At 42.4% G+C, this 22,042-nt stretch overlaps 1 protein-coding gene across 1 annotated transcript; it reads left to right on the top strand.

Moving 5' to 3' along the window:
- Positions 1 to 1,651: 1,651 nt before the first annotated feature.
- On the top strand, positions 1,652 to 21,596 carry bcl2l16 (BCL2 like 16). The gene is made up of 3 exons (XM_077235500.1): positions 1,652 to 1,877; positions 7,742 to 8,330; positions 19,196 to 21,596. Exons 2-3 carry the CDS (start codon positions 7,863 to 7,865, stop codon positions 19,325 to 19,327), a joined length of 600 nt encoding a protein of 199 aa, XP_077091615.1. The 5' UTR covers positions 1,652 to 1,877; positions 7,742 to 7,862; the 3' UTR covers positions 19,328 to 21,596.
- Positions 21,597 to 22,042: the final 446 nt, after the last annotated feature.

Genomic DNA, 22,042 nt, shown 5'->3' with positions numbered 1-22,042 from the left:
GCTGCGAAATCAACCCCCCGCCCTCACTCGAATGCACTCTCCCAGTCCTGCACTTTTTAGGGTTGCAGACCTTTTACTGTCTATGTTGCAGACTCATGTTGCAGACACTCGGTAAACTTCCTCTCGAACTCTATGTCGAACTTAGACCAGTTTTGACCGTTCCAATATGGCGGAAACGGCCGCTAACGAGGCATCAATGTTTATGGCAAGATCATGATAACATATTTTAGTACTAGTTTTAAAGCTATAAACACAAATTGTTATATAATGCTGTGTAAGAAACTGTGAATAATAAACCTTCCGTTTTTAATTCAGTTTCTAATGAGAACAGCAATATGTCCAATTATGACTTAATACTCATGTTAAATTTTTTTTTTTTTTTTGCTGTACATGACAGAAACGTTTCTCATTACCTCTCTTTGATATTAAAGGGTTTACTCAATCTAAATTGAAAATTGGTTTCATGCATTCTTCAGAATATCTTTTGTGTTCTACAGAATAAAGTCAGTCATACAGGAAGATTAGTAAATTATATGTTCAACGTTTCTGGCCACAACATAACTACCAGTTGTGTTATTAGTTTTGATAACTTAACACTAGTATCATGAACTAAGAAAAGGCATACATTTTTCTGTATCCATAAACAATTCTAAGAGAACCTTTTCACTGTTAATGATTACAATGCATTAATATGTGTAGAAATTTACATCAAGATTAATAAATATGGTAAAACACTGTTCATTTCTATTTCATGATAGTAACTGCACGGTTAACATATAGAACCCTGTTGTATGGGTTTAATATTCTCCTAATCATGTATGAAAGATTATGAAACTTGTGACTGGTAACGTAAATATACTTTGGCATGATAATGTTGTTGTTAATGTGAACTCAACCAGTGATGTCTGGAGACAAACTTGACAGGTTTGACAAGTGTCTGTGACCAGTAAAGAGTGCGGATGGGTTCAGTTGAGTGCAAACTAATTAAATAAAGAGCAAGACATCTTAACAGAAGAAAATCCTTTTAATGACATCTTTACAAACATTTGAAGTGGATACAATTTTGTTAAACGATTCAAATAAAGCCTCTCTGTTCAGTGTGTAAGCTATTACAACAAAATTACCCAAATTCTCAACAAAAAAAATGGTATCGAAAAATGGTATGAAATATTGATTTTTTTTCCCCAAGGTATCATACCGAAGTTGTTACCGAAACATGATAAAACACAGGGTTACTATGGCTCAATAAATTAAAATACAAAACTATTTTACCATAAAATGTTTCACATAATAATAAAATCATAATGTGCACCCTAACTTGGTAATATTGATATGTGGACGTACCTGATGCCTCATTGTAATAGACATTGATCCTGTCCAGCTGGAGGTCGCTGTCACCATGATATGTGCCGGTGGGATCAATACCATGCTCATCACTGATAACCTCCCTGAGCGCTATTACTTACTAATTCGTTAATCAGAGTTTCTTGTTAGTTAATCGTAGTTGTTAGTGCGTTATTCATTTGTTCCTCTGTAGTTATTCATTAATGAAGGAACGGTATTCTAAAGTATTGTTCAATTTAAATTCCGCATCAGCCTGATATTACTCTGGAGCTTTAGGTTATAGACAAAGACACTGTATAGGCCTAGTGGGTGATGTCCCTGTATTTATAGCTGTGAAAGCATCGTGCCCAAGACTGTGCGTGCAATGAGCTTCGGGATCTGTTACAGACAAGGGAACTAAATATAGTCCGAGCCGGACGACAACATGTGAATCTCACAGACATCGGCTCACTCCACTTGTGATTGTCCTTCGGTCAGCTGTTAACTAATCCGAACTGTTTAGTTACGGCATGATTCACCTCTGCGCAACAAGGGTGAGTCACTGGGCCTTCACTGCAGTGTGTGTGTGTGTGTGTGTGTGTTTGTGTGTGTGTGAATGTCAGATTTTCTTTCATTTATGATCGTATCAGTAATGCAACAATCTGGACGTTTAAATGAAAGGCTTCTGCTGATGGTCTAAAACTTTTTGTTTGGTTAAAATGTTTTATTTCCCTGAATGTTAGGCCTGCTTATCGAGAGGTCAAATGCAACAAGGGTTTCAACAATCTTTTTAAAAATCTAGTTTAAAATACACTTGCTAAGTGCTTAGAAATTTATTCTTTATATTTATGTTGGCTTTAAAAATGACTTTGAAAAGATCAGACATTAATGACTGTAAAATAGTTTAAAGTAAAAAGTAAAAAATAATTATTTGAAGAATTATTTTTATACAATTTAGATTTGAGTCTGCAAAACAAGTCTTCAAAGCCTTTAAGTCTTCAAAAGTATTTTTTTACACTACCATTATTAGTTTTTTTTCATTATTTAAAAAAATATTTTTTTTTATATAATTTTCAATGTAAAACGTTTTTTTTTAATATCATGAATTAATAACCCGTAATTATCATTACCGTTTTGAGGAGTCACACCATTTAACCTACACTACAATTTTACAACCTAAACTAACATTGTCACACAAAAGGTCAGTAGAGCTGATATTTAAGAGAAAGTCATGGTCTGAGTACTCTCTGTGATATCATTTCCTGCTTTTTTTGTGTTGTTTTTTGGCATGTTGGTACACAAACAACTATAATGATAAATCGATCAATCCATCAATCAATCAAAGATTGATTAATTGATTGATTGATAATGATAAAGGCCAATAATGTCACTATTTGATACATTTTCAAGACTGACATTTAAAATGGTCATCATTGAAGATGTGTATTGAAGTCACTGTCTGCAATGTAATTTGTAATACATTAATACACAGAAAAAAAAAAACAAAGCCAATAATTTTTCTAAACTGAACACCCAATCAGATTGATCTCTCTCACTGACCCAACGCTGATTCAACATGAGGCCCTTTCACACAGAGATCCTGGAAAATACACTGATTTTTCCAGGGATCGTTTATTTTTGGTTCATTCACACAACCAGTGATTTTCTGGAATCTGTGCAAGCGTTCACACGCATCCTGTAAAGGCACGTGGCATCAGGATGACAAACACAAACTTTCTCCTTTGTTAATGTGCAACGAGAACGTTGATCTGCAAAAAAAATGCTTTTCTTACTTAGTATTTTTGTCTTGTTTCCAGTCCAAATATCTAAACATTCTTAAATCAAGATGAGTAAACTGACAAGAAATTATATCTTGTTCTCTAAAAAAACAACTAAATTAACTTAGTTTTTGCTTAAAATAAGCAAAATTATCTGCCAAAAAAATCAAATTGTTTTGCCCGCAGCTCTACATATATATGTCAGCGAGGCACCTTGAGCCAGCGCCCAGGAGGAAGCAACACTTCTAGTTGAGTGTGCTCACAACCCGAATGGGCAAGGCACGCCTTGGGCTTCATAAGCCAAGGCGATGGCATTTACTATCCAGTGGGCCATCCTCTGCTTGGAGACAGCCTTTCCCTTCTGCTGGCCTCCATAACAGACGAAGAGCTGATCTGAGGTCCTAAGGCTGTGCGTTCTGTCCACGTAAAACCGCAAGGAGCGGACGGGACATAGAAAAGCCAGGGCTGGGTCTGCTTTCTCCGAAGGCAGTGCTTGCAGGTTCACTACCTGGTCCCTGAAGGGAGTGGTAGGAACCTTGGGCACATATCCAAGCCAGGGTCTAAGGACAACGCGAGAGTTGGCCGGCCCAAATTCCAGGCACGATTCGTCGACCGAAAATGCTTGCAGGTCCCCTACCCTTTTGATGGAAGTCAGAGCAGTCAGGAGCACTGCTTTTAGTGACAAGATCTTTAACTTAGCTGACTGTAATGGTTCAAAGGGAGGTCTCTGCAGTGCGCAGATATGTATATGTGAGTATATGTGAGGCGGATTTAGTCTCCTCGCTCCCCTCAGGAACCTGATGATCAGGTCATGCTTTCCTAATGACTTACCTTCAACTGCATCGTGATGTGCGGCAATAGCGGCAACATACACTTTGAAGGTGGAGGGAGACAGCCTTCGCTCCAACCCATCTTGCAGTAAAGAAAGCACAACTCTGATCGGACATCTTCGGGGGTCTTCCCGGTGGGAAGAACACCATTCAACGAACAAGTTCCACTTCACAGCATAGAGGCGCCTCGTTGAGGGGGCTCTAGAAGAAGTGATGGTGTCTACCACCGCCTGGGGTAGGTCACCTACAACCTCCGCATCCTGTCCAGGGACCAGACATGGAGTTTCCAGAGGTATGGATGCGGGTGCCATAGAGTGCCCCGTCTCTGAGAAAGCAGGTCCTTCCTCAGAGGAATGGGCCAAGGAGGTGCTATCGCGAGGAGCATGAGCTCTGGGAACCAGGTCCAGTTGGGCCTGCTCCTCGTCCTCCTTGACTTTGCACAGTGTCTGTGCGAGAAGGCTCACTGGGGGAAACGCATACTTGCGTAGGCCCCAGGGCCAGCTGTGCGCCAGTGCATCCATGCCGAGGGTGCCCTCGGTCAGGGAATAAAACAACTGGCAATGGGTCGAGTCCATAGAGGCAAACAGAGCTATCTGAGCGGCTCTGAAGAAGTCCCATATCAGCTGGACCACCTGGGGATGGAGACGCCACTCTCCCGGAGGCGTAGGCTGTCGTGAGAGCTCGTCGGCTGCACGATTGAGCACCCCAGGGATGTGAATGGCACCAAGCGACCTCAGATGCTTATGACTCCATAGGAGGAGATGGCGGGTGACATGCGGCGGGAGCGTAGACCACCTTGACAGTTGATGTATACAACGGTCGCAGTGTTGTCCGTATGGACCAGTATGTGCTTGCCATGTAGCGGCCCTCTGAGGCGGCCCAGCGCAAGGCGTACTATGAGCAACTCGAGGCAATTGATGTGCCAATGCAGTTGAGGCCCCGTCCACAGACCTGAAACTGCATGCCCATTGTACGTGGCCCCCCAGCCGGTAGCAGAGGCATCTCTGAAGACCACAGCATGCCTGGACACTTGTTCTAGGGGAACACCTGCCCGCAGAAACAAAGGGTCCGACCACCGGCTGAATGTTTGGAGGCAGTGCAGGGTGATGTGCACCTGGTACATGCCACTCTGCCACGCCCATCTCGGGACTTGGCCGTGAAGCCAGTGCTGAAGCGGTCTCATATGAAGCAATCCGAGTGGCGTTACTGCGGCTGCGGATGCCATATGCCCCAGGAGCCTCTGAAAAAGTATCAGTAAGAACGCTGTCCCGCTCTTGATTGTACTCAAGCAGTTCAACACTGACCGGACGCCTGGTTGGTCAAACACTGTCTAGTTGACTGAGTCCAACTCCATACCGAGACAAGAGATCCTCTGCACAGGGGTGAGTTTGCTCTTGTCCCAGTTGACCCGAAGGCCCAACAGGCTGAGGTGACGGAGCACCATGTCCCTTTGTTCGTAGAACTGATCTCGAGACTGAGCCAGGATCAGCCAGTCATCGAGATAGTTGAGAATATGAACGTTCTGCATTCTCGTGCGTTCTCGTAGTGGAACAATGGCTGCCTCGGCGACTTTCGTGAAGACGCGGGGCGACAGGGACAGCCCAAAGGGTAGGACTTTGTACTGATATGCCTGTCCCTCGAACGCAAACAGCAGGAATGGTTTGTGTCGAGGAAGAATCGAGACATGAAAGTACGCGTCCTTCAGGTCGATCGCTGCAAACCAATTTTGGGGACGGATGCATTCGAAAATCCGTTTCTGTGTGAGCATCTTGAACGGGAGCTTGTGCAGGGCCCGATTCAAGGTTCACAGGTCCAAGATCAGCCGTAACCCACTGCCTTTCTTGGGTACAATGAAGTAGGGGCTGTAGAACCCTGTATCGCAACTCCGCACAGTGAAGTGGATGCCCCTGAACTTGGGAGGGCGCCAGGCGAACTGAATCGCATAGCAGAATCTGATGGTACGGATGAGCCAGCGAGACGGGCTGGGAAGTGCTAGCCAGGCTCCCAGACACCGTGCAAGTGGGACCAACGGGACCACAGACGTACCCAGGGTGGGGCAGCGAGGTGGAACACAGGGACTCAGCTCGGGAGGCACTGAGACGGCCCGAAGTGGAGTTTGAGTGTGCTGTGCCACACTTAGGCAGAGGTTGTGTGGGAAGGCTTGGTGGCATCCCCGAACCGCACACTGCTGCCCGCTGGCGATGGAAGAGGGGGAAAGGAGTGCTAAGGCATGGAATTGTCACTCACTGCAATCCGTCCTCTCTTGTGACCCAGAGATGGAAGAAATTGCTCTTTTATTGAAAATGTGGGTACCGCTGGACTCCGTGGAGCCAGCGGCTCAGAAACAAAATTAACAGAAACAAAATTAAACAAAAGATCTTTTGTTTCATTTTAATTTTCACTTGGGGGTGCGGACACTATCTCCCGAAGAGCAGCTTCCTCTATCGCTGGGTCGCCCGTCTCAGGGCCGCCTGCCCTTACACTTGCCGCCTGATTTAGCGGGGGCCTGGCAGGGCTGGGCGATCCTCTTGCTCACCCTCCGATGCAGCGACCGACATTTGATCAGCCGGTGGAGCTCCAAAAGAAACGACTGGGACTACCGGGGACGGCCCAGTGCGCTCTCTTGGAGGCTCCGCGGGAAGCGTTATAGAAGAGTGAGGGGCCCGAGGAGACTGGCTCGGCGGGTTACCTCTCACTGTGATCCTCGGGTCACCAAGGCTATTAACCGAAGTAGGCTTCTTCTGCTGGGCAGAAGAAGCGCTAGATCGGGGAATAAGCGAAGGGGCTCCACCTCTTTTGAGATAACGGAGTCTCGACCATAACGCTGCGATGGTCATGTTCCCGCAATGAGAACATGAGTCATCCATGAGCGCCATTTCAGCGTGCCTATAGCCCAAGTATGTGATACAGTGATCATGCCCGTCAGCCGGAGTCAAACATTGGCCGCATCCAGAAACACACGATCTGAATGACATCTTGAAAAAGACGCAGACAGATCGTGTTAGCTCTTTTAGAAGTGCTCTGAGGTGCTGACACGCCCAGGGAGATAGCCGCGGCTACACACCAGGAATGCAACCTAGTGTGAGCACTCACACTCAATCGTCACGCCCACCGAACCTACAAAGCTGTGAAAACAGCTGTTTATGCTCTGAAGAGAAGACGCTGAGAGATCACGACCCTCAATGTCAGCGCCGTCACACCTACACCACGAACCAGAGATTCTTCTTGGCAGAGACTCGAAGACACTCAGTACATCTTTGCAGGAGACAGGAACAGCATACAGCATCTGGCTCCAAAGCTAAAGAAAAGGATGCGAACGCACCTGCTGCTTATTATATGCTCGCGCCGCGATGCACAGCAGCTGGTGCAATTATCGCATGCCAATATGCATTGGCTCGTTTTATTTCACTCGAAGTAGATAGGCTCTTGCAAGCGATCCCCATTCGTTAGAACCACTTCTGACTCATGTTGTAGTGATCTCACAAAGCGGAACTACACAGATGCAGATATCATAATCTATCAATAAATGCACGCACAATGTCCTCTGCTTCTGACGCTGCGCTGCGCTACGGATTAAAATAAGGGGATGAGCCGAAGCCTCCCGCCGGTTTGCATGTGAGTTTTAAAGGGGACTGAGGCAATCACTAATTAGTTTACATATTATGGAGTTAATCACAAATTTTTAGGTTGCCTGGGTGGAAATGTAGGGTCTTAAAATGAGCCTAGTGTCGCCCCTGGTGTGGACAAGGCCTAAAAGGTTGAGAAGCACTGGCATAAGGTTTTATCTGATTTTTTCTTTTTATTCCCAAGGACCCGGATTATCAGAACAGGCCATTTATGTAGATGATCAATGGAAAGTAGCTTGAACGTCTAATATGAGTGGGTGCTGAAGAGAGACGCTGTTTGACATTGACTGTTATAATCTGAAGTGATGGTATTGTCGGATAATGCAGTGATCACCCGAGGCCTGAACAGTCCTGACCCACTGGTGCGCGAGGCCTATTTGATGGCGTACGACTATATCAATTATGTGACGGTGAAACCCGGCGCCCCGTTGGGTTCGGCCCCGTCCCGAGCCTCGGCCGCGCTGAGACACGCTGGAGACGAGCTGCTCAATCGCTTCCCAATCTTCTTTCGGCGCTGGCCTCGGGTTTTCCAGGACGTTTCGGAGCACACGGCCTGCGCGACCCTGGTGTCGATCCTGGACGAGCACTTCGCTCCCTCTCGACGCCGAGAACTGGCCTGGAGTGCAGTGCTGTCCGTGTTCGTTCTGGCGGGACAGCTGGCTCTGCACTGCCAGGAGAGGGGCATGTCTGCGGTCCTGCCCCAGATCCAGGAGTGTGTGGGCAGTTACGTAGAGAGAGTCGTCTGCCCCGAGATCAGGGACCGAGGAGGATGGGTAAGTGTCGAGGGCCAAAGATTCTTTATTAAAGGTGCTGTATGTAAGTTTTTCACTCTACTAAAGAATAAAAATACTATGATATGTTTGCATATATTTGATCCTGGATCACAGAACCAGTCATAAGTCGCACGGGTATATTTGTGGGAATAGCCAACAATACATTGCATGGGTCAAAATTATCGATTTTTCTTTTATGCCAAAAATCATTAGGATATTAAATAAAGATCATGTTCCATGAAGATATTTAGTAAATTTCCTACCGTAAATATATAAAATATTTATTTTTGTGAGTGAATGCAGCACAACCGTGAACATAATTTGACATCTTTAAAGGTGATTTTTTCAATGTTTCGATTTTTTTGCATCCTCAGATGCCAGATTTTTAAATAGTTGTACCTCGGCTAAATATTGTCCTATCCTTACAAACCATACATCAATGGAAAGCTTATTTATACAGCATTCAGGTGATGTATAAATCTCAATTTCCAAAAAATGACCCATGTGACTGGTTTTGTGGTCAAGGGTCACATATTGAGGAAGCATGCTAAGTTCACATATTCGTTTCTCTGAAAAACACTTCTACAGCCAGTTATTTTACTTTGAAATGTGAGTTTCCAGGTTGGAATGTTTGTTATTGTTTTGGTCTGTGATACTGCAGGTTGCCAATTTTCATTTTCCATTGGCCTCGTTCCTGTTGTATGTCCTCAAACTGGCAACCTGTTTCTCTCTTGAATCCAACACAGAAGTGACTTTCCCTTCCCTTTAGAAGGGGCCAAAAAACATGATCTTAAATCTTGATTTAACATATTGTTGCATTCTGAAATTCTTTACACAACACAAGTACCTGTAGCATTACAGACACCTGGACCAACTTTTTTTTTTACATGTTGTTACATTGTACTCACCCTGTCAGAAAAATTAGTAAAATGTCCCTTATTTATTTATTTACTTACCCACACACAGGAGCATTGGGGCAGTACCCTTAAAGAGACAACTTTGGTCCTCATCTGCCACTAAAATGTGTGTTTTAATACATTAGAGTAGTAAATATGTACCCTTCAGATTCTATCCAAGCGGCAACTTTCCTGTCTCTCTTTTGAAACCAACATAGAAGTGATTTAAAAAGCAATTGATCAATTGGCCGCTAGAGACTGAATGCAAAAGATAATCAATCCCATAGACCCCAATGTTAAAATGCCCAACTTTACAGCAGAAAAAAATGTATTTACAGCCTAGTGCAAAAAGTGGTTTTGGTCTATATAGCTAATTTTGCCCAGATTGAGATCAGGGAGAGAGAAGGATGGGTAAGAGTCAAGGGGCAAAATATCTTCTCTTCTCGTTAAGTCTCAGGACCATAGACTGTACAAAAAGATGGACGACACCCCTTCACTCTCTTCCACTGGTGAAAAGTGAAGCCGCCGAAGTCCTAATATGGCGCTGACATCTTGCGCTGATTTGAGACCTGATTCTGCGCAGTAGTGAGCGTGAAGTGGAGCCGCAATGTCAAGGTCCACCCTCACACTCGCAGAAACCCTTATTTTAAAGTTTACTGCAGAACAACTCATTATGTAAGTGTGAAATAAACAGTTATGGACAAGTAGAAATTAAAGCTGAAGCTCCTCCCAAAAATCCCCCCCAAATGTCTGTTGGTGCCTCAGTCAGGGACTATTTTGTTTAGAGAAGCTGTCAATTATGACGTCACATTCCCGTTTTTATAGCATCAAATAACTAAGTAAGTTCAAACTTATTTTAAAAAAGCGAACACTTAAATTTACATCAGTGTGTCGCTTTGGCTTCACACTTTCAGGACTTGTGTGGCACGGCAACCTTACTGTCTCCCTCTTGAATCCAACGGATGTTTCCATCCTTCCCTCGGGTCATTTTTACCCGGACATTATTTTTTACATTATTTTTTTATTTAGTGTTCATCGGAGGGGTCCAATTCCCCATGACTTTTGTCGCACTTAAACCAAAAAACACAAAAAAATGTAATGGATTCGAGGAGTTTAAAAAAGTAACAAATCCTTCCCTAGTGGGTCAATAAACCTAAAAATGCTCAAAATTCAAACTAAAAATGTTAAAACATTACCAAAAAAAATATTTTATAATGTCTACATCTGTATCTGATTGCTGAAAAACGTCTAGGGTTACGACTGTAACCCTTGTTCCCTGAGAAGGGAACGAGACACTGCGTCGACTTCGACACTTTGGGGAACGCCCTTAGCGTAACGCATCTGAAGTATGAATGAAACTAATCCAATCCTGATTGGTGCTGCGTCATGACGTAACATGTGAGGGCATACACGGAAGCTACAAAGGGATTCTGGCACACAACAGAGTTAGCTTCTGCTATGTAGCAAGTCGCTCCCAGGCAGGGGAAGGCGTGTTTCAGGGATGCAGTGTCTCGTTCCCTTCTCAAGGAACAATGATTACAGTCATAACCCGAGACGTTCCCTTTCGAGGGAACTCGAACTGTGTCGACTACGACACTTTGGGGAACGAGTACCCACTATGCCACAACGAGCCCTGCCTGTCCCAGTGTGAAGCTGCGCACAGGTACACTTAGGACGGGAGCACTTGAGTGCCTGGCGTAAAAGAAATGTCCAGGCTATAGAATCTGATAAATGTATGAGGGGTGGCCCATCCTGCTGCATTGCACACTATCAGGGCCCCAGAAAGGAGGGCTTAAGAGAACATCATGCCTCTGGTTGAATGAGCCCTCATGGCCAAAGGTGAAGGCAAGCTGCGCACCTGATAGGCCATAAAGATAGCCTGAACGACCCAGTTACTGATGGTATGTTTGGATGCAGGAAGCCCCTTCTTGGGCTACCCGAAGCACAACAGCAACTGTTCTGACTTCAGACATGAAGAAGACCTCTGGACATATATCTTGAGAGCTCTGACAGGGCAGAGCAAATGAAGTCTTTCTTCAACCGCCGTCACGTGAGGTGGAGGATGAAATCCTGCAGAACCGTAGGCCGTGCCACATTAGATGGCACATTAGGCACAAAGCATGGCCTGGGATGCAAATTAGCCTTGATGTTGCCTGGAGCAAACTTCAGGCACCCATGAGATATAGAGAGTGTCTGAAGGTCTCCAACTCTCTTCAGAAAAGTAATAGCTAATTAAAAAGCTACCTTGAGGGAAAGGTTCTTGGCCTCTGCCGACTTCAGAGGTTCGAAGGGGGCCTCGACCAGCCCTTCGAGAACCACTGCCAGGTCCCATGTGGGAACTCTGGTACGAGCCCCAGGTCATCACCCAGAGGGGCGTGGAAAGCCCTAATGGCAGCCACGTACACCTTGATTGTGGACAGGGTAAGAGAAGCAACGAGGCTATCTTGGAGGAGCTACAGCACTGAAGCCAACCGGGCAGTTAACTGGGTCCACCTCATGCTCGCTACACCAAGACGAAACACATTCCACTTTAGGCTGTACAATCTCCTTGTGGAAGGAGCGCTGTAACTTAAACCTGGAACCTGAGAAAAATGGTCCCAACCACTCCAGCCTCTAGGTACAGAGCCCCCTCAGGGGCCAGGCCCAAAGTTTCCACAGCGGTGAATATTGAGCCCCCAGCCTGTGGAAGCAGATCCCTCCTCAGAGGGATCTACCAAGGCTGGCCTGCCACGAGTGCTATGATGTTTGAAAATCATACCCGGGCCGGCCAGTACGGGGAAACAATCTATTGAAGTAGGCTGATCCCATCTCGACGGACCTTCTCCAGAACTCCCAAGAGCAGAGCGAACGGGGGAAAAGCGTACATGCGTAGCCTCGGCCACGTCTGTGCCATGGCATCCAAACCCAATAGGGCTGGATGGGTGAGAGAAAACTACAGTGGACAGTGGGACAGCCCTCGAGACTCAAAACAAATCCACTTCAACTGAGCCGAACCTCTCGCATATCGACTTCACCACCTCGGTATGAAGTCTCCATTCCCCGGGCCTCACCCCCTGCCTTGACAGGATGTCTGCTCTCTGATTCTGGTCCCCTGGGACATGCATTACTCTGATAGATAACCGTTTCCCCTGGGACCAAAGAAGGATTTGATGCGCCAATCTGGATAAAGGGTGCAGTCTCAGAACCCCCTGATGAATCAAGCAGGAGACCACGACACATTGTCTGCGTGGTGACCCCTGAGGTCTGGGAGGAAGCTCCTCAGAGCCCTGCCATCCATGACTGCGCCCCAGCCCATGAGGGAGGTGTCTGTCGAAGGGATTTTCCGGCGACGTGGCGCTCCTAGCACGGGGCCTTGGGACAGAATCCAAGCATTTTTCCACATAGATAGGGAAACGAAGGCATCTGTGCGTAACCATGATCATGCGGCACGGGTTGCTCCTTGGGGAAAACCCCTCGGTTTTCAACCACCACTGCAGGGCCCTCATGTGCAGCACGCCAAATGTTATGACGTTGGACGCTGCTGCCATGAGCCCTAGCACTCTCTGAAAATGTTTTACAGTGATGGTTTGGCCTAGCTTTATACTGCTCACTGTGACTCGATTCGTGCAGGAGACAATTGTGCCCGTATCGTGACCGAGTCCCACACCACTCCCAGGAACGTGGTTCTCTGGGCTGGTGCCAACACACTTTTTTTTGTGTTGAGTCTCAGCCCCAGACTCTGGATGTGGGAAAGGACGACATCTCGACATCTCTAAATATAATTTAGCACCCTGATACCCTGATATGCAGCTGGAGCTGCATCCATGCATTTGGTAAACATGCGAGGGGAGAGAGCTAGACCGAACAGAAGAGCCCAATATTGGAATGCTTCGCCCCCGAAAGCGAAACTCAGGAACTTCCTGTGAGATGGAAGGATGAACATGTAGAAGTATGTGTCCCTTGACCTATCGTGACAAACCAATCCTCAGATTTGATCTGACTCACGATGATGGGAATAGTGAGCATCTTGAACCTGCTCATCTTGAACCTGAATCTCCTGAGAGACGGATTAAAATGCCTTAGATCTAAAATATGCGCAACCCTCCATCCTTCTTGAGAACTATGAAGTAGCGGCTATAGAACCCGGACTCCCTGTCCGGCGGAGGAACACGCTCTATGGCCTCCTTTACCATCAGGGAGTTTACTTCCTGTTCCAATACCTGATCCTGCACTGGGTCGACTGCAGTCCACACCAACCCGTGTAACTTTGGTGGGTGGAATCAAACTGCAGCATGTAACCCTTCTCTATTGTGCACAGGACCCAAGGAGAAATATTTTGCAGGTCTTGCTATGCTTTGAAATATTCTACTAAGGGAACCAGCCTCTCGAGACTGATTTCGGTAATTAATCAAGATTTGTTCTCGATCCCCTGAAGCGGCTCTCCGGCAGGGTTTGGTCGAAATAATTCTCGCTGTGCGGACGCGAGCGCTGCCTGGCCCAAAGCCTGTGGGGCAGACAGAGCAGCATGCGTTCGCTGGAAACCGATGTGTCCCGAAGCGCACTTAACGGCGGGATACAGACATCGATTTCCTGAGGGCTCCCTAGAGGGGAGGCTCTTTCGGTTTCGTTCTCGACACCCTGAAGCGAAGGACCGGCAGGGAATGATCAAATACAGTTTCAGATGTGCGGACGCGAACACTGCCTGTACCGCAAGCCCTGATGCTGGATACAAACATTGATTTCCTGAAGGCTCCGCGGAGGAGCGATTCTTGCTCATCCCTCCACGGGGGGGACAGCCCTGCTATTTTCGGCTCGGCAGGGAAAAATCGAAAACGATTTTCGATGTGCGGACGGAACAATATATTTGACTTTCATCTCTTGAGAAGAAAGTAAACGGGCGCGAGGCTGAAACACACGAAAAAGCACGGCTGTGTGCGTCAAAATATTTCTCAATGAACACAGCCAGCACCCCCAGGAGCTGACTGTGCATGCCTCGCACCCACACAGAATCTTTATTGCAGAGTAGACCCGTAATCTACGCGCTGCCTCGGCAAACACGAGATCCGAGCCAATATATTCTATATTGCAATGCATACCTTTATTTAGGACAATTCTTATGGGACAAACAACACCAAATAGGACAGACAGTTTGACACAGAGTGCTTGCTGAAGAGCAAAAAGCTAACTCTGTTATGTGCCGGCGTCCCTTTGTAGCTTCCGTGTATGCCGTCACATTACGTCACGACGCAGCGCCAATCAGGATTGGATTAGTTTCATTCATACTTCAGATGCGTTATGCAAAGGGCGTTCCCCAAAGTGTCGTAGTCGATGCAGTTTGAGTTCCCTCGAAAGAGAACTGACTTTAGGACTCAGCGGAAACAGCTCATTTGCTCCATATAGAGCTATAAGGCCATCTAGAGTCATGAAATATCATGTTATATTATTTTTTTTCCACAAGAGGTCGGCAAAAACACCTAATGTAAAATATTTTTGCCTGAATTAAAAGGTTTATGCACGAAATTGTGTTATTTTGAATTTAAGTTAAATTACTCAATTACTATTTATTTATTTTTTATTGATCAAATCTAGTAATTTAAAGGTATAAGAAAAATAACAAAAATCTCAGAAAAAAATTGCATTAAAAATAGAAAAAAATATTATCAAAATGAAATATAATAAGCTTTCTTGACAAAAAAAATTTACGTATAATTTTAGGGCTTCGGGTCATTTTGACCCACGAAGAAAGGATTAGTTACAGAACGCGAAGGAAGGTGAAATTCATCGACTGGCCACTAGAGACTGGCTCCAAAAGAGAGGCTCCAAAAGAGAGTCCCATTGACCCCAATGTTAAACGAGGACGTTTGAGTGACGCGCTGCCAAGATTGCGACGGCCAGCTCTGCCCATTTTGGGCTTTAAAAATGCTCTTCAGAAATATAAAGGTCACGACACTACATCCATATTATTTAACAGTCTCTTATCGTTAAGCGTCAGGACCCCTTTGGTTCCCGTCTGAATTATTATGATGATTCCATCTGATGCTTGATTCAGGTGTTTCAAAAATACTGGAGATAAGTGAAATCTGCAAGATGCTGTGGAGAAAGATCCAGTTTCCTGCAGAATTTGGAATGTCACATTTAACCTTATACTCTCTTTAATTCATTTTCTTTCCATTTTTAAACATTTTGTCGTCATCGGAGGGGTCCAAGACCTTGTGACTTTTGTTGCACTTGAACGTGGAATACACACACAAAATGTTTTGGACTGGATTCAAGGAGTTTATCTGGTTGTAATTAAAAATTTAAACGGGTCAATTTGACCCCCATAGGAATGAATGGGAAATGGGGATTTTCTTTTTCTATGTCAAAATAGATATAAAATCTGGCACAATCTGGAACAAACACACAAATGAAGGCATGAGACTATAGAACATCCCCAATGCAGAACACGCACGCGCACACACACACACACACACACACACACAAACACACACACACACACACACACACACACACACACACACTGTACAAAAAAAACTCCCAATTTTTTTTTTTTTTAAATAGAAAAAATATTATCTGAATGAAATGATATAAGCATTCTGGACATAATGCATAATGCATAATGCATAATGAAACGTTATGTTTTTATTACCTTAGAATGAGACACTTATATCTCCATTACCGCGGGCGCCCCCTTCTATGGAGGCCGACATATTGTGTCATAATGTTTCTACCGTAGCCGACAGCGAACAAACAGCGCTACAGCGTTTCGTCACTACCTTGAAAAATAAGTTTTCAGTGGTGTATAAAGACCTTACTTAAAGGGTAACTAAACCCCTGGTCAAAGCCTGACTCCACCCACTGGCAATATTTGAAAAATGCTGGAAAAGTGGGCAGACCCCAGCGAAGATAGTGGGGACATACCGAGGGCGAGGCTGAGTTGGGGGGGGGGCGTGCCCCTGAGACCCGCAGTGACAGCTGCTGTCAAACTAGCTAAAATGGAGTGACGCAAGTAGCTTTGCAACAGAGCGGTCATTTGAAGTCGAGAACTTTTCTCCCCCACCTTCACCTGAAGTGGAGGAGGGTGAATTGTCTGTGGACACCAGCTCAAACTGCGGTCTTAACTCCCGCATCGCGATCGGCATCCGATTATTCTTATATTCAGTCATTTTGAGGTAATTTTTTCCAGGATTATTATTACTATTACGTTCATTATATTTTGCTGCTATGTGAAAAAAATAATCAGCAAATCGCGCCGGCGCGTTTGTCGACACCAGAGGATTAACTTTAGCCTAATAAGAAGGAACATAAATTGTGATTAAAAATATATGCTCACTCACATCATGACGCCGCTGCGGTGGTGGAGTTCATGCAGGAACAGCAGCGTTTGGCAGCGCGAGTTGTGTGGAGAAGCCCATTTCCACTTCCATTGCGTTGGAGAAGCAATCCCACGTAAAATGCAGGTTGCACACTGGAGCGATAGGCGAGATTAACTACCTAGGCTACACGAAATAATCTAAATAACTATATAAATGCTATGCTAACTATATGCTAATATATATCAATCCGTTTTCAATACTTGTAATTCCAACTCCGACTCGCTACAGTAGTTTTGACGGACCCAGATGCTTTTATACCAGGGGCTGCCAAGAGCGTGGCGAGCTCGCACCAAGGGCGTGACAGAGTGACGTCAGAGAGTATTCTACGTCAGAGAGTACCCCTACTGCAGGAGTTTTCCCTTTAACCTGAAGAGGGCAGCACTCGGACGTTTTTACACCATATATTTGAAAAGTAAAACACTTTATACCCAAATGTCAAAAAATGTACTCGAATCAATGAACAGCATTCATGAAGCTCCATTCTTACGGATATTAACTAAAAAAAGTTGTTTTAGTGTTTAGTTACTCTTTAATGAACCGTTATATTTGTATTACCTTAGAATTAGCTGTTTCTATCTACATACACCGTGGGTCGCCTTACATTGAAATGCGCCTCTGCTGTCTCAGACGATGACATATTTTCCTGTCGGCCACCGTAACTTTTGTTGGTTGTAATTCTTAACCTCACCACTAGATGCCGCTAAAAATCACACACTGCACCTTTAATGCACTGTAACAAACACTTTTTTTTTAATTAGCAGAGAAAATATGAAAAAAAATCAAAGTTTAATATGGCAGCTGTAGGAGCAAATTGCATCATTGGTTACCGTCTTTTCCATCTAGGACGTGTATGCACTAGGTAAACAAAACAAAATAATGCCATGATTTGAGCAAAACAAGAAGAATTCATGGTTTTTCATGCTTCATGGGACATATTTTATGATCATATTTATTCTATTTATTTATTTATTTATTTATTTATTATCACTATCATATGCATTGAGTAACTCAAACATTTTTCAGATTCTTTATCAGAAATAAAGAATATTTAGTGCTGTAGTAAACACCTTAATTTTAAGGTAAGAGTGGAAGCTATTTTTAACTTGAATGTACACGTGCGAGGATCCGGTGTTATTTTAGTCTTGTTGTAAACTGATATTTGTTATGATATTATTTTTTACTTATTATCGTAATCATAAATCATTCAGCACATTTTTTTTTAAGATATTTTTTATTATTTTTTTTTTATTATTATTGAACAATAATTTACAAAACACAATTTACAAAATCTCTCGTTGGGAGACTCATGTGCAGAACATAGTTAAAACACAGTTAAATAAAACAAGATTCTATAAAGGAAAAAAAAATACTAATAAATATTAAATAAAATAAATTAAGCAAAGGCATAGTCCATAAGGCATGTCAAAGTTATTCACATACACATATTGTCCTCAGTCTTCATATATTCTTAAAATAAAGTTACATGGAAGCTTTACAAATTATAATGACAAATATTTTGAGACATCTTCACAAAGAGAGTAAATGTTATCACTGGAGTCTTTCAGAAGTTTCAAAGAAGCAAAGTATTCCCTCAGTTCAATTTTAAACACCATTAGGGATGGAATTTTGTTTTGCCATTTACATTTATGGATATGGTATTTACCCATAATTATTATGATACTGTAAATTCTAATAAGTTCCTTCGGAAGGTTTTCATTATCAAAAAGAATTAGCTCTAACTTTAATTGTATACTTCTCTCCATTTTTATTTCCAGCCAATTCATGACATCTTGCCAGAATCTTTTTATCACTGGACAAGAGAAAAACAAATGTTCTATAGTTTCCTCTACCTGGGAGCAGAACACACATTGCTCCACTTCAAAACCAAATCTCTTTTTAAGCATTGCTGTTGCTGGATAATATCCATTTATAATTTTGAATTGCATTTCTTTGATTTTAGGAGGTATAGGCCATTTCATGAACCTGATGTATTTATTTGTTATTTTGTCATCATAATGCCTTATTTTAATATTTTGGTCAAAATCATGATATAGTCTACATTTGAATAATTTGCTAATACAATTATTATTAATTTTTTTGCTATTTAGGGGAATTTGGTTTAGTTGCAGTTTAGGCAAATTTATTTGACTTTTGGAATAATTTAAATAGTTTTGTATCATATTTAATAGGGCTATTGGTATTGCTTTACATACCTTGTTATAATCCCTTATTAAACTTTGTATATTACATTTTGTTTTAAAATCCGTAAACCTAAGAAAATTACCTTGTTCATCTAATATATCTGTGATGAAAATGATTCCCTTTTCAAACCAATTTCTGAGAAAAAGTGTTTTTCTACTTATAGTTATCACTCTGTTGTTCCACAAAGTGGAGCCATCATTCAGCACATATGTTTACCGTTAACTGCAGTTATTCTTTAGCCATGGGATGGCGGGTTATTGGAAGTCTCGCGCATTAGGCTACTTCTGCATAGCAAAATAAAGTGGATTTTTTATTACACATTGTAGTAAAACATTGTTGTTGTTGTTGTTGTTTTTTTTGTTATTGTTAATAATATTGTTATTACATATCTGACTTTGTGTTTTGCTCTCAGTCAGGTTTTATCACTCGTTTTGGCGAGAAGCAGAATCTTGAAGACCAGGTGAAGCGGGCTTGCTGCTGGTCTCTGCTCTTGCTGTGTGTTGGGATCTTATCCTACTTTGTATGGACGAAAAGGAAAACTTAGACAACAGCGCCATCTTCTGAGAAACTGTAATAAAAACACCCATGATTCGCTTGGTTGTGATAAGCATAGGTTTATATACGTAGATGCCGCTCCAGTCCAGTCACGTCGGCGCGCCCGCCATTTTGCAACGGTCAGCGTTTCGTCACTCAATTTTAAATTCCCGAAGAAAATAATTGGAATAACCTTTTAAAAGTGATAATGTGATGGTTTGTGTTTTATATGTATTCAACTAATACAACATGTTTTTACTATGGTACTTTTAATGTTTTTACTTTTACTATGTTAACTTGTTAATGTGCTAGCGTAGCCAGAAAAGTGTCTCTGGGTGTGCATAAGAAAAACTGGGTGTACATTTATTGTCAGATTAATGTCTAAAAAAACCTTGACCGGGCGTATCACTAACTTTACAGAATAAACTGGGCTGATGTGTAAAACTATTCTCAGGCTCGGCACATAAACATGATACTATATAAAATGTAACTCAGGGCTCAACATTAAGGCTTTTCATGTGCTTGTCGTTCGAACAAGTAAATCGGTCATTCACTTGTCCAAGTAAAAAAATGGGATTTTTTTTTGTGTGTGTTATAAATACAGTTTATTCTGAAGCAATATTCTCCTTAGTGTTCAGTCATCTTTTACCTATTTAAATCTGCATATTTATGATATTTTAACCTTTATAAAGAGCATTTTTCCCTAATCGGTTTAAACATATGCTTCATCTTTCATTTTAAATTCTTAAATTTGATCAATAAATTCAATTGAAATAATAAGAAACTATATGGCTGTTACCAATCAAATTAATTAATTTACACTGTAATATTACAACTGCATTAAATAATGTTAAGAGATTATTTTAAATATTTTTGAATGATAGCCTACTTTTAGGCACGAAACTAGACCACCAGTAGGGGGCGTCAGATGACCGTCATAATGAGTGAGTTATTGAGTCATTTATTCAAATGATTCGTTCAAATGATTTGTTCAAATGATTCGTTCAAATGATTCGGCTGAATCGTTCGGGATGATGCAGTTGTTTAATCGGTCATTGAATCTTTGACTCAACCGATTCATGTAAAGCGCTGAATCATCAGTAATGCGTTTATGTTTTCCAGTGAGATGCGCTGTGGTTCTGCTGTGATCTTTGTTTTGAACAATGTTCGCTGCTCAAATAGAACAAAAACAGTCAATGTTGTGTCTAAAATGTAAGTTACTTGATAGTAATTACTTGTTTATTGAACTTTCATATGAAATCAGTGTCACATTTTCAATTGTGATGGTATTCAGCACTCGTGGTCGTATGATGTTGCTTAACTGTATCATATGTTAATATACAAACGATAATATACGCCGAAACGCGTCTGTGCATATAAATAAAACGAATATGCATAGTGCGGCCTCTCTCCTATTTTTTGAGTATAGAAACTCCCCCTTTTTTTTAACCGATGTATGTTCATTAAGTTTCTTTGTGTGAACTGCGCTCATTGTTTCTATTCCTCCTCATGAGGCTGTGCGAGCCTCAACAGCACAACCTTGTTCCCGTCAGAGTCAGACAGTGAGCGGCTGTTGCGGATGTTTGGCAGTTCGAATGTCGGCAGATATTTTTTTTAACGATAATAATTTTAAAAATTAAAATACATTTTAAATGTACAGATATTGTAAGTAAACAACAATAGTCCAAGTTTTGAAAAACATTTTTATTAAGACTTGAAAAAATAATTCTGCATCTATTTTTAGGTGTGCCAGCTGCCACTGTGGGTGGCAACGGCACACCCGTGGCTACGCGCTAACGCCTTTGTCTTGTTGTATTGTGTTAGTTTAGCAAAATCATCTGCGGAAGTCTATTTCATATATAGATATTCGTCTAACACATGCGCCTAACTAGGGTTACAGTCAGACACTCAGTAAACTTGCTCTCGAACGTTCACAGACCGGATTTGACCGTTCCAATATGGCGGAAACGGCCGCTAACGAGGCAGCAATTTACCGTATATACCTATGGTGCCAAGATCATGATAACATGTTTAAGTATTACTAGTTTTAAAGCTATAAACCCAAATTGTTATAATGCTGTGAAAGTAACTGTGAAGAATAAACTTTCCTTTTTAATTCAGATTCCAGTGAGAACAGCTGATTATAACAGCCCTATTTTCAATTATGACTTAATACTCACCTTTAAATTTTAATAAGTGTTTTTTTTTGCTGTACATGACTGATACGTTTCTCATTACCTCCCTTTGACATTAAAGGTTTGTTCAATCTAAATTAAAAATTGGTTTCCTGCATTCTTCAGAATATCTTCTTTTGTGTTCTACAGAATAAAGTCAGTCATACAGGAAGATTAGTAAATTATACTATATTCAACGTTTCTGGCCACAACATAACAACCAGTTGTGTTATTAGTTTTGATAACTTAACACTAGTATCATGAACTAAGAAAAGGCATACATTTTTCTGTATCCATAAACAATTTTAAGAGAACCTTTTCACTGTTAATGATTACAATGCATTAATATGTGTAGAAATTAACATCAAGATTAATAAATATGGTAAAACACTGTTCATTTCTATTTCATGATAGTAACTGCACGGTTAACATATAGAACCCTGTTGTATGGGTTTAATATTCTCCTAATCATGTATGAAGGATTATGAAACTTGTGACTGGTAAGGTAAATATACTTTGGCATGATAATGTTGTTGTTAATGTGAACTCAA

This window comes from Siphateles boraxobius, unplaced genomic scaffold (genome assembly GCF_051911475.1).
Source record: "Siphateles boraxobius isolate OS27281-9 unplaced genomic scaffold, OSU_SipBor_1 195, whole genome shotgun sequence".
NCBI lineage: Eukaryota > Metazoa > Chordata > Actinopteri > Cypriniformes > Leuciscidae > Siphateles > Siphateles boraxobius.
Note: the sequence above shows the minus strand (reverse complement) of the source record. Positions and strands in the feature narration are given on the sequence as shown.